The sequence below is a fragment of the Nelumbo nucifera genome, chromosome 3, assembly GCF_055504915.1.
Source record: "Nelumbo nucifera cultivar China Antique chromosome 3, China Antique-T2T, whole genome shotgun sequence".
NCBI lineage: Eukaryota > Viridiplantae > Streptophyta > Magnoliopsida > Proteales > Nelumbonaceae > Nelumbo > Nelumbo nucifera.
In genome coordinates, this window is record NC_142651.1 from 94,280,581 (window position 1) to 94,301,307 (window position 20,727).

At 35.9% G+C, this 20,727-nt stretch overlaps 1 protein-coding gene across 2 annotated transcripts; it reads left to right on the forward strand.

Annotated features, from left to right (window-relative positions):
- The first annotated feature begins 6,394 nt into the window (after positions 1-6,394).
- On the forward strand, positions 6,395-20,348 carry LCB1 (long-chain base1). 2 transcript variants are annotated; one of them, XM_010243853.3, is made up of 14 exons: positions 6,395-6,541; positions 6,699-6,737; positions 9,742-10,083; positions 10,179-10,273; positions 15,351-15,442; positions 15,689-15,782; positions 15,870-15,942; positions 16,079-16,211; positions 16,823-16,997; positions 18,626-18,766; positions 18,836-18,931; positions 19,051-19,192; positions 19,613-19,740; positions 19,845-20,348. In XM_010243853.3, the coding sequence occupies exons 3-14, from the start codon at positions 9,987-9,989 to the stop codon at positions 20,019-20,021; spliced, it is 1,443 nt and encodes a 480-aa protein (XP_010242155.1). In that variant the 5' UTR covers positions 6,395-6,541; positions 6,699-6,737; positions 9,742-9,986; the 3' UTR covers positions 20,022-20,348. The 2 variants fall into 2 exon arrangements, with proteins under 2 accessions (XP_010242155.1, XP_010242156.1); XM_010243854.3 differs by having other exon boundaries at positions 6,401-6,541; positions 9,823-10,083.
- The last annotated feature ends 379 nt before the right edge of the window (positions 20,349-20,727 follow it).

The window sequence follows — 20,727 nt, forward strand, 5'->3', positions numbered from 1 at the left end:
GCCAAGTACTCTACATTCTCCAGATAGAATTGACACTTGATGTCTCGCTTGAACTCATTCCATGTATCAATGTGACATTGCCCCTTCTCCATGTTTGCACAGCGTTGCCTCCACCACAAGATAGTTGTATCGGTCAAGCACCTAGTGGCAACACATACCTTGGCCTGCTCATCCCTTATGTGCATGGCTTCAAAGTACTACTCCATGTGCCATAGGAAGTTGTCCAACACCCATGCATCCTTGGCACCAATGAAGTGAGGTGGCTTAGGTGCCTTTACCTTTGGCACATCCCATAGAGTCCCCACCTCATCCTATGCTAACAGCTTCTTATGGAGCACCATGTTTGCCTTCAACTCATCCACATTAGCTTGGACCTTGGCTAGGCTTCCCTTTAGCTCGACTTCCAGCCCTTCTCGTTCTTTGTCTTCCCCATGCTAGGCAAGATCCAAGACCTCTTCCATGGTTGCCTTGAGCTCCACCAACCTACCCTCTAGGCCATCAACTCAGTTGCCCATGTCCGTGAACTTGTCTTGCATGTCTCCCATGGCAAGCTCCAACCTTGCCATCCTAACCTCCAAGGCAGCAAGGACGTCCCTTGACACTTCCCTTGTCTTCTTGGAGTGGCCCTTTTCTCGCTCGTGTGTCTTTCTATTATCGAATCCGTCCGACATCATGTCCACGCACAAGTTCCCACGCGTTCCTAACAAAGTTGCTCTGATACCACTTGTCACGACCTGACTACTCCCGTTGGCTAAGTTGTGTGGCACTCACTTGGCCCTCCAAGCAAGTCAACCAAACTGCATGCCCAAGACCCTTCTTTGTAGGTTGCTTGAGTGCTAAGGACACACACCAAGGCACGCAAGAGCATACCAAGTATTGTAGGAGGAAGAGATTGTATTGCACTAAAAGAAAGCTTACAACTCAAAGAATGCTCTTACAACTTGGATGCCCCCCTTGCAAATGAAGGAGGGGTCCCCTATTTATACACTAACCCCCTCAAGGAATCTTCTAGAACTATTTACACTTGGCATCATCTAGAAACACCTCTAGAACATTCTACCTTCTACACTCTCTAAGGGTTGCCTAGTCCATAAGTTACAAGAACACTTTAGAGGAAGTCTAGATTGGTCTCAACCCCTCTAGGGCATTCCACACAAACCCGGATTGTTCAACATGGTTCTAGAGAGTTCCACCAACATTTAGCCCCTTCTAGACACATGGAGAACACTCTAGAAGACCTTGGAACTAAGAATGGCAACGGGTAGGGTACCCATGCAAATTGCCATACTCGTTCCCGAACCCACCAACGTACCCTTGATCCCAAATAGAGGTGTAAATTGGGTCGTGCCGCTTATGGCCCGACACGAACTTGGACCAGCCTGACACGACGGTCTGCAGGCCGTGCCAGGCCCGGCACGACCATGCAGGTCGTGCTGGCCTGGGATTTTAGGTCCACAAGCCAGCACAACATGGCACGACTGAGCGGGTCGTTCCGCCCGCGGGCTGGCACGGCCCAGCCTGCAGCCCAGCCCAGCACGATCCATATATATATATATATATATATATTATAATTATATAATAGTATATAGTATATAATATATTAATAAAATAAATATTTTTTCAATTTTATTATAATAATTTATTTAATTATTGCATATATACAAAATTTTATACACAAAATTCATATAAAATTAAAATTTTAAGTTTTTTGTCAATTTTTTTAAATAAGTAGCTTTGGCCCAATACACGGCCCGACCTGGCCCAAGGCTCGGTCCACGAGCCAACCTGGCCCGTGACACGACACGGCATGGCACGGGCCCACATGGACCCGGGCCGACCCCCAAATTTTTCATCAGGGAGGGAGGCAGGTCCGTGATGGCCCGCAGGCCGCCCACAGGCACACTTTACACCTCTAATCCCAAACCCGTTTAACTTTATCTCTCAATTTCCCAAACCCGTTCCGTTCCAAACCCATTAAACCTGTCCCAACCCGTTCCACCCGATTATCATATGATCAAGTTAGACTTTTTTTCAATTGCAATATTAAGTACATAAAAAATCTTAAATGTTCATTATCAACCAACATTCAACAAGAATCAACATTAATAGAATCCTTCCATATAAAAGAACAAAACAAAATAGTCTTAAGTCAAAAAAATAAATAAACCTAAGTGACATAAGAGAAACATTATTTCAAGAACTCTTGTTGAAGCTTAATCCTCCAATGGAATATCTTACTCAATCCAACAACGTGAATTTTATATGCAAGCAACAAAATGCCAAAACCAAAAGATATACAATACAGTGGAGTTTTAACTTCTAATAATGACTAAAACATACTTGTATTTTAGTATATGTCCAGTCCAAAACCAAAAGATATACAATACAGTGGAGTTTTAACTTCTAGCAAGGACCAAAATATACTTGTATTTCAGTATACGTTTGCAGCAAAAAAAAAAGAAAAAAAATATTTACCTATGTCAAATGGCCAAAAAGGCAAAAACGATGGATGGCAATGGTGCAACACCAACGTCTATCCAGCAATAGTTAACAGTCACAGTCTCACAGACGATTTCCTTCTTTTGGATGATGGATGGCAATGGTGCAACACCAGCATCTATCCAACAATAGTCCATAGTCACGGCCTCATAGACGATTTTCTTCTTTTGGGTTTTCTTTAGTCTTTACATTTTTTTTTTTACCTTGAAAATTGAAAATCGAAACTTGGAGTTTTGGTCTTGGAAGAGCAACAATCACAATTCGTTTGGAACTTGGAAGCATGTTAACAGAACACAAGGGTGGTGGAATGAAATGGTATAGTTTATATTATTTACTATTTGTAATTACTCATGTTGGTTGGCCACTTGGGAGTTGGGTTTTGACTTCCCAAAGAGTTAGAAGACGAAAAGTCATAGTCCGGTTTGAATAGGTTCTTAAATCTTAATTATTTTTTCTTAATATATTATATTATAAATTATTTTACTATATTATATATGTAGTCGGGTATCGGGAACTGGTATCCGCGTTAAACAAACCGGGTATAGGGTATTGGGTATCCTACTGTCAAAATCCAAACCTGGCCCAAACCTATAGGGTTTTAGTCTAAAATCCTAAACCCGTCCCAAACCCTATAGGGTTTTGATAAATAGGTCCTATTAGGGTCGGATCGGATACCCGAAAATTACCGTGAAATTGCCATCCCTACCCGGAATGCTCTAGAACAGCCCAGAAACCTACAGAATTGGCAAGAAGCCTTAGGAAACATCTAGAAAACCTCTAGCCAAGCACCCCATTGTGCCACCCCTTGACAACGTGCTTTGCACATGGCAATTCTAGATGATGATAATGATAGTAATAATATATCAAAAATTTTCTATAAAATTTATGTATTTTTTTTAATTTTTAGTTTTTTATTATTAATCAGATGCATATTGCAAAATTCAAAATTGATTACATAAACACCTCATTCAAATATGTGATAATTGGATCGAGTAGTGAAGTTTCAAGTATCATTGACAGGCCTACCTGTTTGACTAGACTTATATTTTTTTTTTTTAATGTTTTATCTTTTTTGTGTATCTTTTCTATGTTCGTTTATCAAAACAAATGTAAGATTTAAATGGAGGGAATTGAATGAGGTGAAAAGTTATAGTTCAATTTACAATTTAAACCTTATAAATAAATTAGGACTAAATCAAAAAATGAGTATTTTTAGTCAAAAGAATGTTCCACAATCTTATTCATATTTTTAATAGTAATATAAATATAGAATTATAGATGTGTTCAATTTTTTTCAATAATATTTTTGTATTATTGTGTGTAAAAATAATTCTAATATATTACACTTACTTTTTATTTAATATGATAAATATATGATATTATACATGTGCCTGAATGTTTTTTTTTCAAAATTTATGTATTTTTCATTTTTATATTTTTATATTTTAGTAAATTTTATTATTTATTTATGACATTAAAGGTTAACACATTTAACCCAAAAGTTGAACTATTTATTATTAATTTTTATATTTTTTTTGCCATTTCTAAATTATGTATTTCATTTTCATTATCAATGAAAACAGTTCTTGTTTATTATACTTATTTTTTTAATTTGATTAATAAAATTAAATAAATGTGTCTAATGTTTTCTATATTTTTGAATTTTTTATATTTATTTCTATTTTAAAAATTTTATTACCTAACTATAACTTCATAGGTTGATCAATTTGATTCAGATAGTTGAATTATGTAACCACCACTTGGATAAATAATGGTTTTGTTTTTGAGTAAATTTTAAAATATATGGGTTTTTATTGTTAAAAATATTGGCATAGATCTAATTAGTAGAATTTGTTAGTGAAAATAACTTAAATATATGATTTAATAAGAGAAAATGAGATTTAATAAGACTTAGTGAGAGATGATTAAATGATGTGGAAAGTAATAATTGAAGTTACATTTTCAACCATTACAGTTAGAGATTGACTAAATACATAAGTATGGCCATTTTTGTAGCCATTAAAGTTGGAATTAAAGCTATAATAAAATGACTTTTATACCCTTTCTCAAACAAAGAAATAAAAGGTAATTTTAGTCCAAAAAAGTTTCACATTCCAACCACACTTTTATGTATAGTATAGATAGTATGGATTAATGAATTTTGCTCTTTTTTTTATGATTTAAAAATATCTAAATACATTTTTACCCATAAATGTCTAAGTGCATTTAAAAAACCTAATAAACCCAAAGACCATTTCTCTTTTTTGTCTTTCATGATTCTATAATACCAAAAAGACATAATACCATAAGAGTTTTGATCAATTAAATCACTTATGTGAATTGTGATGAACACCACTTGATTGGTCACCTCTTTTATGATAACAATTGATTGGATGTAAGTGGAGATTCTAAAATTTGCATAGGGATGAAAGGTTTGAGGTTGGAAGTCGAGAGATTGAACAACGAACTAAGATTAGAAATCCACAATTCTCAAGCCCAACCTTCAAGGTTCATGTTGTTCAGTTCATTTGAGATGTGATTATCTCTTCTCCGCCCTTCTCTCTCTCTCTATCATCATTATCCAGTTTTGATTTCATTTCATTTTGTTTTTGTTTTTCATGTGTCACATTAGATTAAGTCCTTTTTTGGAGTGCTTATTGGATAAATAAGGATCCATTTGGTTCACAATCGGAATCAGAATTAGAATGGTCTATTCCCACAGTCTGTTTGGTTTATATAGGAATGGGAATGAGAATTGAAATCAACATGAATGAGATTTTATTCCCAAGGGAGGGGTAGGGAATGGCAATTCCCTCAAATGGGGGAATTCCATTCCAACAAGAATGGGAATGGGATTCTGATTCCGCTCATCCAAATAGTTGGAATTGGCATAGCCCATTTCAATTCCAATTACATACCCCTATTCCCACAAACCAAATAGAGCCCAAATACTTAATAACAAGCGTTTATCTAAATAAGTTCTCTATTAGTGTTTGGTGAAAAAGTATTCTTTCAAATGCGGGTAGCATATGTATTTTGAAAATTATGTATCAGGTCAAGATGGGTCAGAAATGCAATAAGCACTTAAAAATAAGCTTCAAAACGGACTTATTTTCTAAAATAAGCACTTATTTGGTTTTCTTTTCTCAATGCACAATTGCACATTTGTGCTTATTGTATGGGCTTGACTCAAAATAAGTACTTAAAAAGGAATTGGGATTTGCTTCTTAGAGAATGCACCTCACACTCTCATCCCACCGTATATGAGACTGGATCTGCTCCTCACACAGGGAGCCTCACACTGACCTCACAAACACATCTTACCATATATTGGGAACATCTCCCGTACTTATTACATTATTATTCACAGGAGATGTTCTCAATGCATGGTGAGATGTGCATGTGAGGTCGGTGTGAAAAACAGATCCCAATTCATCGTATATTGGCAACATCTCCCCATAAATAACAAAAGAAATAGGGGTGGAGCCCGACTCTCCTCACACCGACCTCACAGCATGTTCCAGCTGTACATCTTATTTGTTATTTTTCATGGGAGATGTTTCCAATACATAGTGGGATATGGGTGTGTGTGAGGAATAGATCCCAATTCTCCAAACGGGGCTAAAATTTAAGAGATGGATGACGGATTTTTTATCGAATCGAGTCGGATAGTATCCAAATCCGAAATTCCGAATTCAATTCGATCCGCTGGCTGACTGATAAAAAACACTAAAAAATCCTAGATGATGACGTGTAAAACTAAAGAAAAATGCGCGAAATCCCCTACGCATGGTGGGCTTGACCGCTTTGCATTGCTATTACCTATTGGCCCATTTGCTAGCTGGGATTGGTATTTCTCGTATTTTATAAAATTATTTTATTAATTGTGAAGCTTAATTAGAGTTTGAACGTCAACTTAGAGATTTTTCTCGTTTTTCCCCCTTCCTCTTGCATGTGCTGCGCTGATGTGCAGCTGTTCTTCTTTTATCCTCTTATTTTAGCTGTTGTCCATTCAATATTCATTCATCAGTCCAACCTCCCTGTAAGTTATCTTCCATCCATCTATTATTGCATTTCTTCATCTTCTGTGGACGGTTTTGTCAACAATCTAGGGTTTCTTTTTTTCCTTTTTGTCATTGCGTTTTAGGGTTTAAAATACAGCTGTCTGTGTGCATGTGTTCATTATTTTCATTTTACAGCCTCGGTTCAAGGCTTTGGATCTGAGAGTTCGTTTTGAGGTATGTTGATCTAGTGTGATTTCTCAGTTCTGTTGTAAGATTTCCAATTGAATCCACCTCTGTCTTAAGGTTTGCTTGATTTTTGGAGTGAAATGATTTGATTTTGAAGTTTCGCTAAACAAGAAAAAAGAAAAAAAAAGAAAACTTGATGGCTTAAAACAAATTACTTCTGAAGCATGGAAAGACATGAGAAGGATTTTTATACCATAATTTCCTATATAGAACTTGGAGGACTTAGTCGTTCTATCTTTCTCGTTGAACTTTAATTTGCCGTACTGTAGTGTTTTTAGTTTGTTGAACTAATTATTGTTTCATAGTATTCAATGAATCGGCTATAAGAGTTCTTATGTGGCAGAGGCCAAGCATCCATGACCACCTGTACTACGAATATGCCTTTGCAGTATGCCGTCAGTATTAAGAACGGATTCCTGCATTTGTGCTTGATTGCTTCTAGTGTAGAACTTAGATACGAACAAGAAGAGAACAACTATGTCAAAATGACTCCTTATATTATCTCCCGTTCCCCATAGAATTAAGAACTTAAATGATCGAGTAGAACCTCGATTTTTATTTTCCTGTGGTGCCTGACACAATACAACCAACATTATCTTCGAACACTGTTGGTTCATTTTGGAAGATCCTTCAATCCATCCATTTATAAATGATTAACAGTTTGGAATGAACCATAACCATTACTTAGTTAACAACATTGTCCTAAAAAAATGAATCTTTACAATTAATTTCGTCGTACTCCAACTCCACATTTAAAGAGTTTCTATTGTGCTTTAATGATTTGAGGATAATAACTTAAATTCTCTTATTTTCTCTATAGTCAAAAGAATAGGCAGTCAGGATTTCACAATTACCTTCTGCAGCACCATGAAGAGCTTGTAGAAATAGGGAAATTCATGGAGCCTATCTCTGGAGTCTGTAAAGTTAATCCAGATCACAATTTGACAGAATTCACATCTCAGTCACAGTGCAATAAAGCAACCTAATTCCAACCTAAGAGCAGCCAGACTCCCAACACTATCAAGCTTTTGGATTGTGTATGTTTTTCCAGTCAATTTGGTTGATAATATGAGCAGCATTTGGACAGCCTATAGAAAATAATCAGGACTCTGGTTGAATACAATGAACATACTGCATTGCAGTTGAAAAGTTGCCAGTAGTAATCAATTGAAAAAAGAAAAGAAAGAAACTAGGACTCCAGTAGTACAAGTGAACTCTCCATTCAGTCCAGCTGTCCCATACTTGATTGGTTTTTTACCCTTGCAATGGCATCATTTAGGGGCTGACGTTCAAGCTGAGAACATCTTGTGGAGATCAGTTGTAAACCAAACACTTTTGGAAAAGATTTTGATAACAGCTGGATATGGGAAATCCTTGGAGTCTAGCCTGCTAAGAAAGGCTTTTTTAGCTTAAGATTCATATGGAGATATGAGGCTGTAGAAAATTTTCCTGGGATATGTCCACTAGATGTCTTATGGAGGTAATCCATGGCATTCCATCAATGAAGATAAAGGCCTAATTTATTGAGTCACCATGAATAATCATGTCAATTTTGATAGCAAACTGGAAGATGGTTATTAGTCAGTTTATAGCACCTCTGTTCCTGTTCTGGTCCTTCTGGAAATAAAAGGATAGCAAGTAGATTCTAAAATATCAAGATAAAAAAGACCTACAGAACATATAGGCCAAAATTCATAGTTGACTTATCAAAAAAAATCATAGTTGTTAGCCGTTTTCAAAAATTATATGCACAAACCCCTTCTTTTGCTGATTTTAAGATAGAAGATTTCTTCAGATAATGGGGAACAATTGCTAATACTGCATCTAGAAGACCTTGAGTCAATGAGATCTGGTCTCCTCCAGCTGCTGGGTGGAAGAAATTAAATTTTGATGGCAGCTGTTTGGGAAATCCTGGCCCATCAGGTATGGTGGGATAATAAGGGAAGAGAATGGAAATATTCTAGTCATGTACTCAGGTCCTGTTCTGCATGGTGATGTGGTGAGATTGGAACTGATGGCAGCAGTGTATGGAGTGGGAAAAACTAAAGAAATGGGGATTCACAGGCTGATTATTGAAGGGAATTAAAAAATTGTTGTGAATTGTCTGAAGAAGGCGGAAGGAATAAGATGGAAGCTAAAGAATGAGTTCAGGTGCTTCAAGCAGACATCTAAAGACATGTTGATTCAAATAAGATGGATTAGGAGATAAGCTAACAGCTTGGCTGATGGTCTAGCTAAACAATTAGTTTAAAGACAATCTATGTTCTGGGCTGTTTTGTAATTAGTGGGATAATCTCTTTTGGGATTTTTGTTTATTTTTGCCCACAACTTCTTGTTGTATATGCTTTTTTATTCTAATGAATCAAATTTGTGTTGCTGATAAAAAAAAACCCTTTTTTTGGAAACCCCAGTGTAAGTGTAAAAAAATAAAAAATCAGAAGCATAACTGGAAAGTTTTGTTTTCTTTTGAGTGTAAGTGTAAAAAAATAAAAAAAATCAGAAGCATAACTGGAAAGTTTCATTTTCTTTTAAGTTTATTAACTGTCCAGTAGTTTTTATTTATGGAAATTTATTTGTAAAGCAGGGTGGGGGGTATAATGCTGCTAGGGCAGTTTTTTGATCAGTCCCTGTGTACATCATCTTGTTGCACATGTTTTGTTTTCTTAGTATAATTTTTATCTTACATATATCAAAAAAATATAATTTTTTACCTTACCTTGTCTCAAAAAATGTGATCTGGGTGGCTGCCTTTTTTCCTAGGTTACCCAACCTAGTGACTTCCTGCCTGAAGTCCAAAATGTGCTGTATCTAGGAGTTACAAATTGATAGATTATATGCATGAATAATTTTATATGAAATTTCATGCAAAGTGATACATTGATATTCATATTCTTAGGTTCTTGACATAATATCGGTTTTCTTATCCAGTAATACGTGTTTAATTCTTATTCATTGACATTCTTTATATTCTTTTCTGCTGTTGAATGAATAGGCTATTGAGCAAAAATTGCATGCTGATTGCAATGCCTACCAGCTGAATCTCAAATTCAACTGATTTTGGACATGCTAGCAGGATATATTCTGAAGCAGCTGTAATTACGTAGTCAGACACTATCGATTCCCCCAAGAGTGGGTGCTTGGAGCATATTGATCTTCATCTGTTCACCAGATCTGCAACGTATTCTCTGTATGATTTAAGGCTGAAAATTTGCATGTTATCACATTAAGTTGGAAGCAATGGCGCTTTCTTTTCTAAATATAATGAACATATCATTAGATTGGGCATTTGATGCTCCTCCTTCTCGGGCTGTTGTTTTTGGTGTTCATATTGGTGGTAGGTTTCCATATCTTTTCACCTGAAAGTATTCATCTGATCATTTTACTTTTAATTGTTCCACGTGTTGACTTTGTTCTACCCTCTGGTTGAAGGGCATCTGGTTGTGGAAGCTCTTCTTGTGATAGTTATAGTTTTCCTCCTGTTGCAGAAGAGTTACAAGCCTCCTAAACGGCCTCTGACAGAGAAGGTTGGTGAAACAACTATTTATGTCTTGACTTGTGATTTACTAATTTTATGGCCACAATAGGTAGGGTTTTGTCTATTTGATTGCTTCCTAGCTAATTATTTATCTGTTATTGTTATCATCACCAATTCAGTTTCCCTGTGTCATACGTTGGCAGAAATATTGATGTCTTGGCTGTGACACTCATAACTGACCAAAATGGTTTAGTTCCCCTATGGATTGGATTGACGTATCGCAATCCAGTTAAGACATGAAATTTATACTAAAAATCCAAGTCCCCAAAACAATATAACAACAACATACAGGTATCTGAGTATCATAGCTTATTATCATCTTTGAATCATGCTAATTTTTCTTGTATCATCAATTTATTTTTCTCCTTATCCAAATCTTAACTTGATGCATGATGGACCTACAAAATAAGAAAACAAGAGTAAAAATAACATAGGAATCAACACCTAAGATTCTTTAGGAATCAGCACCTGACAGTTTCTTGAAGGAATCATCACCATCAAGGAAACTTAGCCTCAACATCAATGAAATCTAAGCCAAACGCAAAATTCTGTTTCATTTTCCTCCTCTTTTAGAGCAACAATATGGACCTTCTAAGGACTTTTTTTTTGGTTATAGCTACGGAGGCCACCTGTATCAACATACACAGTGCCCTTGCTGTTAGAACACTATTCCACTTGATCCCAAAAATTTTTCCCTGATTTTGTCCTTGTTTTGCCAGAGTTGCAGATACCCCAGTGGCTGATCTTGTACCCATTTCAAATTTATAACATTTTTATAGATTAATTTCCTAAATCTAATGACCGTTAATCACACTCTAATTCACACTTGGAGTAACTAGAACTTTTAAAAAGTTTGAGACTCATTGATAGTTTGGGACAAATTTCTAGTATAGAAACAATTTCTAAAACCAATACCCACCAAAATAACTCCTAAAACCATTATTAATTGAAAAACTCAAATAGTCCCATAACTAGAAATCCCATCACAAATCCATTGGCTGTCTGTAACTCAGCCATAACTTGCTCAATTCATGTCCAAATTTTGTCATCTTGGCCTTGTTTGATAATTTAATGAACTTTTTAACATCACTAAAATCAAGCCAATTTTTTAATGTCATTAAAACTAAATTAAGTTTTGATACTCCAAATTTTGATTGCAAATAGAGTGACAAACTTGATATCTGTGTTTTCAAGGCACCAAGGCAAGGCTAGGTGACAGGGAGGTGCCTTTCTCCGAGTCACCTAGGTGATGGATTTTTTTTTTTTGTGTAGAAAACGTAGATCCTAGGGTAGTTCCCTAGGTACCATAACCATATTTCCTTAATAATTATTCATAATTTTTCATAAGAAAAGTATAGAGTTCATGTTAAAGTATAGAAAATCAACATATTCATGAGAAGAAAAAGAAGGAAAAGAAAACTCAAAAATGTAGTAGTAGTAGTAGTAGTAGAAAATGTGTTGATTAGACAAAATTTTAAGTTCTTCCTTACATTTTTTTTGATCAATAACTCTGAAATGATTATGATTTCATTAATTAGAAAAATTATGGTACAACAAGAAGTGAAAGAAACCAGCTTTAGAAGCTGACCCAAGACAGAATTACAAATGTGCCCAAAAACACGTGTTCTTTGAACCCCTTGCTTTGCTAAGCAATCAGCCAAACTGTTGGCTGATCTCCTCACCCATCCCACCTGGATTGTCGTGTCCCTTGATAACCATTTAAATCTTAGGAATTCATTCTTCAGCTGCCATGTCACCCCTTCCCCTTTCTGCAACCATTTTATCACAGTTTTTGAGTCTCCCTCGATGATCAATCTATTAATACTCAACTCTTTAGCCTTCTCAACTCCATATGCTGCAGCTAGAAACTCTGCCCTTGGTTATTGGTTCAGGTTTATCACAGTTCTTCCTTATTGGTTCAGGTTTTAAAGTCTTTGAGGGTTCAATACAGCATTTAACAATGTTATTGATTAAACCCTAACAAATAAGAAAATAATAAAAAGAAATTAGTATATAAACACACAAAATGAATATTTTAGTTTAATAGTGCCTATTTTATAATTATAATGTCAAAAAATAGAATAAAAAAGTATTTTATAATACATAGTACAAAACTTCTTGGCAATTAGGCGAGGCGAGCCTCAAAGGGCGCCTTGTTGCCTAGGCGTTGCCTTGACAACAATGCTTGATATGGTTCTTTTTGGTTTCAATCTGATGTTATCCATAGTCCAGTGTAGCTTTGAATATGATATCCTTTTTCTTCCACAACATAACTTTTCCATTTTACCACTTTTCTAAAGATACCTTCAGCAAACAATGCACACAAAAAAAGCTAGTTGTAGCCTGTAAGATAAAAAGGGCAGAGGGACAGATGTACGCAGCCTTACCCCATGCAGAGAGGCTGTTGCCAAGACTTAAACCCTGGTCACCCAGGTCGCAATCGAACAACCCAACCATTGCACCAAAGCCCACCCTCAGCTGTAAGATTAAAAAAGAATGGTAAATTTATCTTGCTTTACATGTGTACACACACATATATTTGATTGGTAACTTTACACTTCTATTAATTTGTGATAAAATATGGTAGATATATATATACAAGGAAGATGTGCCAAGCACACCTTTTATCCCTAATCCCTAGGTAGCCTCTGCTATCTTACCTGTCGATCCCATCAGTTTATAATAACCATAACAAAATAAAAAAAAAATCTCTCCTCTGTTACTATGATGTTATTTACTTTGTATATTTATGGTGTGGACTAGTTGCTTTTGTCAATTGGGAATTGGGAGTTGGGACACTTGTCCTCCAATAAAGATGTTATTGAGTCTACATGCTTTTAGAACACATAAACACAATGGTAATATTTGAATTGGTATTGGCTTTATTAGACTCCAGCTTTTATGAAAACATAATTTCAAATTTCAGAAAAACATTTAATAAATTGTTTTAGTAATTTAATGCATTAATGGGTATTTCTTAGTTAATTTGGAACCATAAATTTTAATGATTGGGATTAGATTCTTAGATTTTATCTGGCAATATGAGGGAATAGAGCTATAACAACCAAGGACTAACTAAACTTACGACTGTTTATGTTCAGGGCTTTTATTTTAAAAGAAGTTTCATACCTAAGGGTTAAGTAAAGAAAAGACTTTCATCTATCCTTTTTTTTCTTTTGAAACTTAAAATAAATAAAACAGTTCCACAAATTATTGGATTGATTTAACCGGACATTGTCACCTTCTGAAGGAGATAGAATGCTCTTATTCTATCATTCTAAAATATTTGAAGTATCTAACTAAGGATAATTTTTAAATTTGGATATACTTATTTTCTCTTATGGGAAGGTGTATTAAGGGTGCCACCTTGCCAGTTAACAAACTTTGAGCATTTTCTCATTGGGTTTTGTTGAATGCCTTTTACCTAATCATAATCATTATCATCTTAATTTTTGAGCATTTTTTCATTGGGATGGTAAGGAGAAGACAAGGATGCAAGAGAAAAGAAAGAAACTGGCTCCTATAAGCTGGGGGACTGGATCACGATTAAAACAGAAAAACCCCTATACAATTTTAAGCACTTTCGTGCTACTCATTTTATAAGTGTTTCTGTTTCATTAAACCTCACTAAATGTATAGAAGGGATCTCCATCCTCTAACAGGATTTTCCAAGGGCAAGAAAAAACATAACTTGAACTTATAGAAGGGATCACCATCGAGGCTATACATTGGTTGAAAACTATGGATCTCTTCAAGGATTTTTCTGTAGATGACTTGCTTAGAGGATGGAACACAGTAGCGGGTTCCTCCAGTTCTCCTACCATTCAAGAGGATTGGTCCCCTCCTTTACAGCATAGCGTGAAATTGAATTTTGATGGCAGCTCTATAGGCAACCCTAGTCTCTCTGGCATTGGGGGTGTTTTTTGAGATGTGGAAGGACGAGTCTTGGCCCTTTTCTCTAGCCCAATAGGGGTCGGTGATTCACTAAGAGCAGAAGTAATGGCGCTCCTTCAAGGGCTCAGACTGGCTAAACAGTTGGGATTTCAACAGTTAGAAGTGGAGGGCGATTCAAAATTGGTCATAGGTCATTAGGTTGGATGCAAACAAATGATTTGGGCACTTGGTCCCTTAGACATGTAAGGGAAATAATGAACCTGACAAGGGAGCTTGGGGCACAGTTTAATTGGACTAGGAGGTCAGCAAATGGTTCGGCTGATGCTTTAGCAAATCAAGGGGTTTATAGGGATACTTTATTTTGGGCATGCTTGTAAATTGATTATGTAATGAAGGATTGAGGGATCTCCTTATTTTGGAAGGTGACAGTTGTAGTTTTCTTATTTTCAAGCTTAATGAAAGTTACCATTTCCTATAAAAAAAACTTCTAAATGTATACTGAACCAAGTATTTGCACAAAAATCTTTTCTGATCTGATAAAAGAAATATGTAGTGACACAACTTCGACTTATTGTTGCCTAACTTGTTTTTCTTTTTTGTTTTTTTTTGTTGTCAAATGTCAGTATTGAATCAGAGAGCTTTATAAATTTCTAAATTAGCCTTTTACAAATCTACCATTTATATATATTTGTGCTGGGATGGGACATTGCATGGTGCAATGAGATAATCTTGGAATGACCTGAGAATGTGGGTTCAAGAATGGGAGTGGCCGCTTTGTGCAAAAAATCTGCCAAAGGTTCAGTCCATATCTAGTCTACCCCTCCCAAGGCTACATTTGAATAGTCTGGACCATCATTGGGTAATGACCCTTTATGTTTGTGTTGGAGAACAAAGAACAAATTGATGTACCTCTATTTTTCTGCTTCTTATGTCTGGTAGCTATTTTTTTTGTTCATTTATTTATCGATCAAAGTGTATTTATCTATCTGATTACGTGGATTTTTTCTTGTTATTCTTTTTCTTTTTGAAATTTTCTAGTCTCTTTCTTTTTTTCATATTGTTTATACTAAAATTTGTGTTGGATGTAACATCTTTATTTATTAGGTTCATAAAGAGTTTTAGATTTCTTTTCAACAATTGGTGAAAAGGGCTTGTGGTTGTGGGTTCTGTAGGAAATAGATGAACTTTGTGAAGAGTGGGTTCCAGAACCTCTTATTCCTCCTATTACTGAAGAAATGAAATATGAACCACCAATACTGGAAAGGTGAGTCTGAGTAGTTATTTTTCTGTTTTTCTGCGTGCATTCTATGTTCGTTGTTCCAATTTGCAGTTATAGTTCATTGATTAATTGAACCGGAAAAATTATGATTTTTGATCTCTTATCCCAATTTGCAGTTATAGACCATTAACTGATCTTGTGATATTATGCCAACATTAAACCAACTTCCATGTGTAGTTGGACACCAACTCATGTTATGTATTCCTGCTCATGACTTGTTATTTCTTGCAGTGCTGCACGGCCTCATACAGTAGTCAATGGCAAGGAAGTTGTGAATTTTTCTGCAGCGAACTACCTTGGGCTAATAGGACACAAAAAGTTACTTGTGAGGAAAACTTATTCTTGTTGTTTTGCTTAGATTTCCTTTTTGTTTTCACTTGAGTAAAGCATTTATAGTTCATTTAAATTCCAGGAATCGTGTACTGGAGCACTTGAGAAATATGGTGTTGGTTCTTGTGGTCCTCGTAATTTCTATGGAACAATTGGTAAGACAATATTTCTTAATCATTGATATAAGTTCCTGGCAAGTTTCTCTATGATGGTTGGTCTTTACAGAACTATATCATAAGAGTTGATATCATTATCAATCACATTCCTTCTAATAAATTGTGCCCAATCCAGATGTTCATCTTGATTGCGAAACTAGGATTGCAAAATTTTTGGGAACTCCTGATTCAATCCTCTATTCTTATGGAATTTCTACCATGTTCAGTGCTATTCCCGCCTTCTGTAAAAAGGGAGACATAATTGTTGTGTAAGTACAGTTTCATCTGTCATTTAATAGTTTCTCTGTGAAAATGGCTTATAAATAAGTATTTTGGCAATGACATGTTTTATGGGGATGCCAACAATCTGTGATAAATAATGCATTTTTTTTTTTGGTAGTCTGGGGCACCATAATGACCATCAGACTCAGTTTTGCATCTTAGTACAGTTTGTTTTTTTGATTGTGAATCAATAAAAGGAAAAGAGAAACCTGCTCTTCTGCTGTGAAATAGCTATAGTATAAACCTATGAATCTTATATTCTTTGTCCTATCATGTCTTGGTCTATGTTTATAGGTTTTTCTTATTTTGTAAAGATGGTCTTCGTCCTGGTGTTTGGCCAATGTCGTATCCGCTTTCTTTTCTGTAACTGAGTTTCATTTGCAACAAACATTCTTGTATTGGGTTATCTAAGTTAATGATCTAAAATTCAGTAACCAACATAACTATTTTCTCGTGGAATCTCCTTTTCTTTTCTTCTTGGTATGGTTTTTTGTATGAGGTCCTCAAGAATGTTAGGGACATTATATCTCCTACCTAAGAAACAGTTTGATTTTTGAAATTTAAAGTTCCTGGCCTTGATTCAAAGCTGCTTTTCCAGGGATGAAGGTGTCCACTGGGCAATACAAAATGGCCTACAGCTTTCCAGAAGTACCATTGTGTATTTCAAGCATAATGATATGGAATCTCTGGAAAGTACCTTGGAGAAAATTACACGTGAAAATAAACGAGCAAAGAATGTGCGGCGTTACATTGTGGTTGAAGCTATATACCAGGTATATTTTGTTACATATTTCATTCTTTGATTAAGGTGCTATTTTCCTCTTCGAGTTTCTCCTTTATATGTTCTCTGTACAAGTAAATACTAAATACTTACCACCTTTTTCTTACATAGATGGTTTGTTCTCCTTTAATTTAATTTGTCTGTGAAGAATTGTTGCATGCCTGGATATGCCTGCTGTATTGGGGATGTGAGTTTTTGAACCACTGGAGAGAAATATCTTGGTTTTTAAGTAACCATAAAGCAATGTAAGTTAAGAATGAGGCAGGAATACCTTTTCTTGAAATTTCCAGTGCTCTGAATTAGTAGTACTTCGCAGTTTTGTGTTGTGATGCTGAAGTTTGGGAAATAATTTCATGTAATTAGGATATCAAGTTAGGGAGTCTATGTACATGAAACCACAGCCAGAACCTAGGCTCAAAGGTTTGGGAATTTAGGGCAAGGTTTTGGTTGAAACATTTGAGGTGGGTTTTTAAGATCAAAATATACACAGCTAATGAATTGTGCTGAAATGTTGAACCAAGGTGGAATTTAATAAAAGTTAGGGTTGAAATGATGTGAAAGGGTTATTAAACTTGGCCTGCATGCTTGCTAAAGTTTGGATTCAGGTGGTTAAGAGGGAATGGAAACAGCTTTCTTCCATATACAGGGTTGACTTGTCTAGAAAATGGGGAATCTAAAATAATAAGTTAATAGATTTGAAAGGAAGAAAGAGCCTGATAAAGTGTTCTAGCTTCATTCCATCTTGCAATAGGCTCATGGGAGAAAAATTGGTGAGAACCAGAAGTGGGGCCCAAAGTCACCTTAGCTGCTGTTTAGAGTGTGCCTAGACATGTTGAGTAATTCAATCAGTAGATAAAAAACTCTTACTCATGTAAGATATTAAAAATCTTCAACTTCATAATTTTTGCTTGTCTTATTAATTGGGTTGATTACTGTAGATTTAAATATTTGTTTTTTACTTCTCAGAGGGTCAATGGGCTAAAGTACTGTCAAAAATGATTTTGCACCTTTTTGAAGAAAGGTGCAAAATGTGGAAAAAATGCCAAAAATTCGAAAAAGAAATTAAAAAAGTGAACACAATATTAATTGAAAATGTAAACTTAAGTTTTAAAATAAATGCTTTAGAAAAACGTATTATCTCAAATTAAAATTACATAAACATAACATGCCAAACATATTTAAAATGAAAACTTAAAAATAAAATCAAACATAACATATAAAACATATTCAAGCATGTAAAACTCTCAATCCCTTTATTCTTTTCCCAATTGAACTATTTTAAATAGCTAATGTGATGTTAAACATTATACATGCCTGATTCTATGAGCTGCCTTTCTACCAAGCTCCTCGAGGGAAACCCAAATAAGTCCATATTGGGGTCTTAAATTCCCAATCCCTACAAAAAATAATTTTATAATTTTAACTGTCTTTTAAAGAATCTTTTATTAGCTTTTGAGTTTGCTGATTTCTAATGGAAATTCTATTTGGTTCTCCATGCAATCCAATCGGATTAACGAATCTATTGCATCTTGAGCTATATTTCAGTTATATAATGTTTAATTATTTCTTCTGTTAAACATTGCCTGTGAGCTACTGACATTAATGTTCTGATAATTGCAGAATTCTGGCCAAATAGTTCCCCTGGATGTGATCATTAGGTTGAAAGAGAAGTATCACTTCCGAGTTTTGTTGGATGAAACCAATTCATTTGGTGTGCTTGGGGCTTCTGGAAGAGGTCTCACCGAACATTGTGGGGTTCCGGTATGTGGACTCTAGTTTTACTGCTCACTTATTTCTGTTCATGTTTCTTAAGGTTTTGCATCAATTCAGGTTGAGAAAATTGATATTATTACTGCTGCAATGGGGAATGCATTAGCTACAGAGGGAGGATTCTGCACTGGAAGTGTTAGAGTTGCTGATCACCAAGTATGAACATGCTAGCTGGATAACGCTTTTCAATATGTTAGAAGCTGATTTTTGTCAACAATTTTTTTCCCTAGTGCCATCCTGGGGATTTTTATTGTATTTTTTCTTCTCTTTGGCAGCGTCTCAGTGGCTCTGGATACGTTTTCTCTGCATCTTTGCCTCCTTATCTTGCAAGTGCTGCAATTACTGCTATCGACCTCTTGGAGGAAAATCCTGATCTGATTACAAGGCTGAAGGAGAACATTGCCATATTATGGAGAGGTTTGTTCTTTTTGTTTGTGAGATGTGGCTGCTAAGTTATGCTGTGTTTTGAAGGGCCTTGAAATTCCATGGTCATGTATCCTTGTGAGACTTGCTATTCGGTCTCATCATTAGGGTATTAGTTTCATCTGTTCATTTGGTACATCTTTTTCTTAATGCACTACTAAATGCCCAATCAAAGCCATAATATTTGGCTTTGCTATTATTTGCCAAGGCTTTTTCTATTTCCTTTCAAATTCATTTGAACTACTCTTCAGAGTACAGAGTACAGAGTACAGGGAGATCTTGTTGATAATACTATAATTAATAATATAACAGATGCTTGGGGCACCCTTTCGCTGATGTTGCTGCAATTTTATTCTGTTTGTTAACCATTCATAATTCTCAGTACTCTGTGGTTCTGTATCTCGACAATTGCAGGCCTATCAGGAACACAGGGTCTTTCAATTGCTAGTAATCCATTGTCGCCCCTTGTGTTTCTCAAACTAAAGAAGTCAACTGGTTCCTTCAAGAATGATTTGCAACTGTTTGAAGATATTGCGGATCGTGTAAGTCAAAAATGGGAGTTGGGAAGCCATATGTTTTACTTTTACACTTGAATAATTCCACATCATGTTATTATTCTCTTCTCCTGAAAGCCTTTCATTTGCAGATGTTGAGAGAAGACTCGGTGTTCGTAGTGGCTTCCAAAAGGTCGACACTTGATAAGTGCAGGCTTCCTGCGGGCATCAGATTGTTCGTATCAGCTGGTCACTCAGAGGAGGATCTGCTCAAGGCATCCGAGTCATTGAAGAGAGCTGCGTCAGCGGTGCTGTCAGGCTACAATTAATAAGTACTCGTTTAATTGTTTGTTGTACCAGCAATTACCCTCCATAAACGGTGGTTACTAGGAGAAAGTGAAAGAAATCCGGCAGATATTTAGTTCGATTAGATACTTTTTTTTTTCTGTTTTTTGGTGTCAAAATTTCTCTTGTAAATAGAGTTGAGTATGGTTTCATGAAATTAGAGTTGTTTTATAATTTATTGACGGAGGATGGGCTTTTGGGAGACTCCAAACGATTTAAATACATTTATAGACCATATAGTTAGAGCTCGTTGGACGTTCATGTAATGTCCAAGACAATTGTTTAAACCTGCAATAACTCTCATCTCCATCCATCGTCGTACCACTTTCTTCCGTCGGAATTCCTGCAGGGTTTATCAGTGTATGTATGGCCTGTTCTTCTGCCAGAGTTACGTCTGTCTCATGGCATTCACTCTCTTCTTTGGCCGGAATTCCATCAGCATCAGGTTACAGGACGTACTTACAGGTACAACCTCTTCCTCTTGCAGAGATGATGTCACTGACTATGCTTATGCTCCTCAAGAGATGTTCTCAGTGCACGGAGGGGATGGGCTGTGGGACGCAGGGCGCTCTCTGTGGGCAGCAGATCTGATTGCCAGCTAGTGATGTTCCAACTAGACTAGATTGTGACAACCATTTGGTACGAGTGTATCACCCGACAGATCATCTCGTCAAATTGTCTGTGTTTGAA